The 6751-nt window shown below is 65.9% G+C and overlaps 1 protein-coding gene across 1 annotated transcript; it reads left to right on the forward strand.

Moving 5' to 3' along the window:
- Positions 1 to 851: 851 nt before the first annotated feature.
- GPR37L1 (G protein-coupled receptor 37 like 1) lies at positions 852 to 4622 on the forward strand. Its single transcript, XM_007456151.1, has 2 exons — positions 852 to 1439; positions 3819 to 4622. The coding sequence occupies exons 1-2, from the start codon at positions 852 to 854 to the stop codon at positions 4620 to 4622; spliced, it is 1392 nt and encodes a 463-aa protein (XP_007456213.1).
- Positions 4623 to 6751: the final 2129 nt, after the last annotated feature.

Genomic DNA, 6751 nt, shown 5'->3' on the forward strand with positions numbered 1-6751 from the left:
GCCTTTCATAGCATCCATCCCTGAGCTATAATTATTTATTTACATATTTATTCCCCCCCGCCCTGCACTGAAGATCTCCTTGATGGCAGAGGTCTTTTACGTTTTTGTACTGAGTGTCTAGAACCCAGCAGGTGCTCAGGAAAGACCTGTTGCTGCAAATGTGCATCCGCCTTGTGTCCAGATCAGAATGCGGTGCTTTAAGTTTTGGGCGGCTGTTCCTTTCAGGGGAACTTTGTGTGGTTCGCAGGAAGCAGGTGGACCCGTGCCCACTGAGAACAGCGATGGTCAGAAGGTCTGGAGTCAGGCCCAGGCTCCGGGCCAGCTGGGCCAGGTTTAGCTCTGGGGAAGTGACTGGTCACCTCTCCAGCCCGAGACACGGGATTGAGGGCGCTCGCCCCGCAGGGCCGTGGTGAGGGTTCATCCAGAAGCCGGCTGAGTGTGGGATCTCATCAGGTTCAGTAAATGACAGCGACAGTGATTATCCGGCCTCCTGAGGAGGGGCCGGCGCCCTGCCTCCACCCCACCCCACCCCCGCCCCCGCCCCCCAGGACCCCAGCGCCTGAGTCCGGGGGCGCCCGGCCTCTGGGGGCCGCAGAGGTCTGAGCGCTGCTGCCCGGGGGGCCCGGGGAGGCGTGTCCTGCGGATGGCACAGAGCGCCCTGTGTCCAGCAGAGGGCCCAGCCCTGCCCTGCCTGGTGGCTTAGGGGTGGGGATGGAGGGGGTGCTGGAGCCGGCTGGCAACGCCAGACGCTCGATGGGGGCGGGCCCACCAGCCAGCTGCCCGTCGAGTCGGCCCTGCACTCGGTCCGGCCTCGCCTCCGCTTGTGGGCAGCCACTGCCGCTCATCCGGCCATGCGGTGGCCGTGGCCTCTGGCCATCTCTCTTGCCGTGGCGTTAGCGGCGGGTCCCGGCAGGGTCCCCGGGGGCGTCCCCCTGCGCCGGGGCGGGCGTGGCACCAAGGAGGAGGCCAAGGGGGTGCAGCAGTATGTGCCCCAGGAGTGGGCTGAGTACCCCCGGCCCATCCGCCCCACCGGGCCGCAGCCCACCGAGCCCCAGGTGGCCGCCAGCGCCCACCCGGACCGGGCTGTGGTCCCTGGGGGCCGCAGGCAGGAGCCTCGGGGCAACACGACGGGGACGCCGGGCCGGCGGCTGCAGATCCAGAACCCCCTGTACCCGGTGACGGAGAGCTCCTACGGGGCCTACACCGTGCTGCTCCTGGCCTTGGTGCTGTTTGCCGTGGGCATCGTGGGCAACCTGGCAGTCATGTGCATCGTATGGCACAGCTACCACCTGAAGAGCGCCTGGAACTGCATCCTCGCCAGCCTGGCCCTCTGGGACTTCCTGGTCCTCTTCCTCTGCCTCCCTGTCGTCATCTTCCACGAGATCTCCAAGCAGAGGCTGCTGGGTGACGTGTCCTGCCGGGCTGTGCCCTTCGTGGAGGTGAGTGTGTGCCCTGCTAGAGCCTGCGGGGTGGGGGTGGGGGGGCGCTGCCGGATGTGGGCTGCGAGGGTGTGCGAGGCCCCGCAGGCCTGGGGCTCTGTCTCGCGGCTTCTCTCCCAAGACAAATGCAGGACTGGCTCCTGGGAGCTCTCAGGTACCCGAGCGAGCAGGCGGGTGTCAGGGCCCTGGGGTCAAGTCTGTATCCACTCCCGGGAGTGCTAACACGGAAGGAAGGAAAGACTCTCCCTCACTGCGACTCTTGTCGCCGCCATCACCGTCAGCTGCCTTCTCCATCCTCTGGAAGGAGAGACCTGGTTCTGGGGCTGGAGCTAAAGCTGGGGCTCAAGTGTCAGCTTCTGTCCCTGGCATATTGGGGTGTCCCTGGGCAGGTCACAGCTCCTCTCCCATTTCACTGTCTCCTGACCAGAGGGTAGACCAGCTGGCCCTCCAGCTGCGGCTCCAAGGTGACCACTGGCCCCACCTCTGGGAACTTCCACGCTGGGATGAGCACGTGGGTGTTGATAGATGTGTAGATCACACGGATACAGCTTAATCAAAACAGTGCAAAAATATACCAATATATGTGCATTTACGTGGGGCACAGCAAGGCCAACATGTCTGGCCAGGAACAGGAAAGCAGCCTGCAGTCTTTTGCGCGTTGCTTACGCTGTGGGAGGAGGAAGGGTGAGCGCTGGGGTGACTGTGGCCCCTCCCCGCCCCCCCCCCCCCCCCCCCGGGCGGGTGAGCAAAAAAGCCTCTCGGGGCAAAGGCTACCTTTCCCCCGGGGGAATGGGAGATGCCGAGCGAGTGGGCAGCCGGCCTGGGTGGGGAAGGAATTAGGATCAGCGTCTGGACACTGTCCTATTCCCAGCTCTGCCCCCGACCCGTGACTTAGCGATGGCTTCATATCCGGACGGACTCTCTGAGGCTCAGCGGGCGGTACAGCCCTTTCCTGTCCTTCCCAGCCCAGGAAGACCACCTAACGGTGGCCCCAAGCTGCTCAGGCCTGAAAGAGGCCCTCCGGCCGGGGACAGCCCTTGCATCTTAGTGACCTGGCACTCAGAGCCCAGGAGAGCTGTGGGAGGTCAGAGCCAGGGCCTTGGAACTGGGCAGACTGGGTCAGAGCCTGGGCTCTGCTGAGTGGCCGTGGTTAGCCACTTAACCTGCCCAAACCTCTGCTTCCCTCTGTGAGTCGGGGCTGACCGCCACCACCATAGCTGAGTGAGTCCCTGAAGGCTCACATGTGTGACGTCTACAAAGGGCTTAGAACTGAAATAATTCAGTACGTGGTGGATTTTACTGGGAAAGGTCTAAGACCCCCGAGAGCGCTTGTCTGCATGGAGCTGGTGGCCGAGGAGAGCCCGGCCCTGCCCCCTGCCCGACTGTGGGTCCCAACACACCTGATAGGCAGGATGCCGCCCAACCCCCTCCACGGCCTGGAGGACAGAGGTGACCCCTGAGCCCTCCCTGGAGGCTGGGGTGACGGGTGAGAGTAGAGGGACAAGTGCACCGTCCAGCACCCTTTTGTAAGGAGGCCCCAGGAGACCCCAGGAGGGACCTGGAGGCAGCTAAATACAGCTTGGGGCCATTTTTGAGATGTAGGAAAGGAGAGGGCGTGTTGTTTAGCCTGAGCCCTGGCCTGGGGCCTGCCTGGAGATGGGGCAGGAGCCAGCCGGAGAGGGGAGTGCTTGGACGGAGGGGGAACTGAGCACAGCCCTGAGTGTGCCCAGACATCATCTGAGCTGGGAGCTCCCCCCGCCCCGCCCCAGCCCCGTCACTTCTCTCTGGCACTTTCTTCCCTGCTGCTCTGGCTTCCTCTCTGCTCACAGGGTGGTTTTCCTGTGTGCTCTGTGAGCTGCCTGCAGGGAGTGGGCACAGGCCGGCCTGGGGGGGCTGCGTCCCCACTCGGGCTGGCCCTGGGTCTCTCCGGGCAGGGCGAGGAGGGTGGGAGAGTGTATGCCCTGCACCCCCCAAGGCCACTCCCCCATGGACGTGGTGGGTGAGGCCATCCAAGCACCCGGCAGGACCAGAAGCCCTACGTCTCCATCCATGTTTGTCCTCAGAGATGATTTCCCAAAGTCTCAGGAGCACAAGGGGCTGTAGGGCCTCGGTCGCTCGTCCCTGGGCCCAGAGGCAAGGCAGCAGGCGGCAAGAGTCGGGCGGCCTGCAGGGGAAACTCAGCTCCGCCGTCCACCAAGGCCCTGGTCCCACCTGAGCCCGGTTTGTCCCGTCAGACCCTGGCCGTGAGATCTGAAATGCCCCTGAATGGCAGTGCCACCACTGTCCTTCCCACGCCTGCCGTGCACTTCCAGTCTGAGCCAGCCCCTCAGTTGCCTGGGGCTGACCTCCGCCTCTGCCCTCCCCCCCGCCCCCCCGCAGGTCTCCTCTCTCGGCGTCACCACCTTCAGCCTCTGCGCCCTGGGCATTGACCGCTTCCACGTGGCCACCAGCACCCTGCCCAAGGCCAGGCCCATCGAGCCGTGCCCGTCCATCCTGGCCAAGCTGGCGGTCATCTGGGTGGGCTCCATGACGCTGGCTGTGCCCGAGCTCCTGCTCTGGCAGCTGGTGCAGGAGCCTGGCCCCGCTGCGGGCCCCGTGGACGCGTGCGTCATGAAGCCCTCGGCCCGCCTGCCCGAGTCCCTCTACTCGCTGGTCTTGACCTACCAGAACGCCCGGACGTGGTGGTCCTTCGGCTGCTACTTCTGCCTGCCCGTCCTCTTCACGGTCACCTGCCAGCTGGTGACGTGGCGGGTGTGGGGCCCGCCCGGCAGAAAGCCGGAGTGCCGGCCGGGCCAGCAGGAGCGGCGCGAGGGCCAGCTCAGCGGCACCGTGGTGGGCCTGACCGCCGTCTACACCCTCTGCACCCTCCCCGAGAACGTGTGCAACGTCGTGGCCGCCTATCTCTCGGCCACGCTCACCCGCCAGACCCTGGACCTCCTGGGCCTGGTCGGCCAGTTCGCCACATTCGTCAAGGCGGCCGTCACGCCCGCACTGCTCCTGTGCGTGTGCCGGCCGCTGCGCCGCGCCTTCCTGGACTGCTGTTGCTGCTGCTGCGAGGGCTGCGGCGGGGCGGCAGCCACCGACAGCCCCGGCGCCAAGCTCCAGACGGGGCTGTCCACCTCTGTCCACTTCCACAAGCCCCGGGAGGCGCCACCGCTCCTGGCCCTGGGCACGCCCTGCTGAGGCTGGCCGGCCGTGACAGGGGGAGCTCTGTCCAGAGAGGGACTCGGCTCCCCTGGCTGGGGTCTGGGTATGTCGGAGGCCCCGGCCGAGCCCCTTCCGGCGGGCGGCCCGCCCGTCCTCTTGCTCGGGGGCGGTGATCCCCCAGGTCCTCAGAGCTGCCCAGAGACTCTCCATCCCACCGGCTGGGAGCCAGAACCTCACCTGGTCCCAGCCTCGCTCTCCCCTCTCCATCTGGAGCCCGACTACACTTTACTTTGCCCCTCTCGGCATCGCCCATCCTGGATGGGGGCCTGGGGGGCCAGCAACCGGGCTCTTCTCTGCATAGGACGGGCCCAGCCCTGGACGCCCCCTCCAGGTGCCGTCTCTTCTCCAGGAGCATTTCTGTCTCTGTCCTCCTCCTTCTCTGACGTACCCTGGTTGCCCGGTTCCCCCCCCCCCCCCCCCCCCCCCCGAGCAGAGGCTTCTTGGAAAACAATAAACTAGGTAGAGCTACCCCTGTGCCCACGGGCCTTTCTTGTGCCACATCCTGGCAGTGCCCAGATGCACCTGGGCTTTGCCCTCCTGGCCACCTTTGGCCCTTCCTGGCCTGGTGTCCTGTCCAGCCTGGGGCCCTGTGGCTTTGAGGGCAGAGTGGACGGAGGGCTTGGGAGCTGGGGCACTGTGTCCTCAGGCTGGCCTGAGCCCAGCCGTCCCTGGGAAGTAGAAGGCTGCAAACTTATCTCCCCGGGAGCCACCGCCGCTGTTCCTCCCTCCCCACAAAGCCCCCATTCGAGGGCAACTAGCAGCCTGGGGGGCTTCCAGCCTCTCTGAGAGCTGCCCTTGTTTGGCTTCTTAGAACAGACTGTTTAGCCTACAGACGGCCCAGCTGCCTGCCCCCCGCCCTCCCCACCCCACCCCCTTCCCGGCAGCCAGAGCTCCATCGACAGCCCCACAGAGCCTTCTTTCCTTTCTCTGGTACCCCCACCCCCCACGACAGGGGGCCCTTCCAGAGGCCCTTAGCCCCGCCCGGGCCCAGCGAAGTTGGCATGAGGTCAACCAAAGGGACACCTTGGCCTAGGCCACAGACCACTCCCCGCCCCGCAAGCCCACCCTTCCCGTCTGAAGCGCAGCTCGGGGTCCCGCGGAGCTCCTGCTGCCAGCTCTGCCTGGATCACCTGCGCAGGGCCTCCGGAGGGTCCCCAGGGCAGGGTCGGAGAGGCACAGGCATTGCCCGGTGCCCTGAGCTCCATTCTCGTCTGCCCACCCCACTCATACCCCCTGGCCTCAGCCCTGGAGCCAAGCCTCCTTCCCCCACTCCTGCGGATCTTAATGGCCTTGTTCTCTCCCCCTGGCACCCACCCCCAGGACGGGTGATGCCAAGAGAGAGGGAGGCTGTTGCTAGGCGATGGCGCTGCTGGCCGCACACTCTTTGTGCTGGAGAGACACCCACCCGTTTCTCGGACTACCGCTGCCACAGTGACCAAAGCCCCCAGCTCTGTCTGCAGCACCTTAAGACGGTGGGAGGAACAGGCTGGAGAGGAGACCAAGGGCAGGCTTGCGGTGCTGAGGTGACCGGGGCCATTCCCTCCGCATCCCTCCCCCTGACTCCCTCTCTCCCCGCACCCCAGCCCCAGTCCCAGATGCACCAGCAGCCTCCTATGGGATGGAGGAGGGGGCCCAGGGTGAAGGCGGGACGCGCAGGCGGAGCATGGGAGGCTGGGGGTGGGGGGGGGTCACCGCCGCATCCTGTTTGGGGTCTCTGCCACAGAGGGGCCCCTGCCCCTCCCTGCGGTTCCGAGGCCCTGCCACCACCGCTGCCCTGGGCCCGGCCAACGTGAGTGGCTTGCAGGATTAGTCAGCAGGCCAGCGGGCCTTGGGAAAGAGCCACTGTCTCTCCGGCTAGGCCAGCTGGGGGAACAATGTGGCATTTGTTGCCTAGGGGTCCTGGGCTTGGGGTGGGGGGGCAGCTGGCAGTGGTGGGCGGTGGACTTGAGCTGGGTCTTTAGGGGGCCAACCCTGAGCCCTGATGTCAGCCAGGTGGGAGGCGGGCCAACCCACTGAGCCCCCCTGACCCCGTCAGTATGTGCACCTTGCACTGAGAATTGCCTCCCTTGGGCCGGACTGGATGCAGTTACTGGACCCCAACAGTT

Source organism: Lipotes vexillifer, unplaced genomic scaffold, assembly GCF_000442215.2.
Source record: "Lipotes vexillifer unplaced genomic scaffold, Lipotes_vexillifer_v1.1 scaffold1201, whole genome shotgun sequence".
Lineage (NCBI taxonomy): Eukaryota > Metazoa > Chordata > Mammalia > Artiodactyla > Lipotidae > Lipotes > Lipotes vexillifer.

Excerpts from the sequence above, each read along its gene's own strand:
- GPR37L1 (XM_007456151.1), top strand. The coding sequence starts at position 852 with ATGCGGTGGCCGTGGCCTCTGGCCATCTCTCTTGCCGTGGCGTTAGCG. Across the intron at positions 1,440-3,818 it reads GGGCTGTGCCCTTCGTGGAG|GTCTCCTCTCTCGGCGTCAC; the intron begins GTGAGTGTGTGC and ends GCCCCCCCGCAG.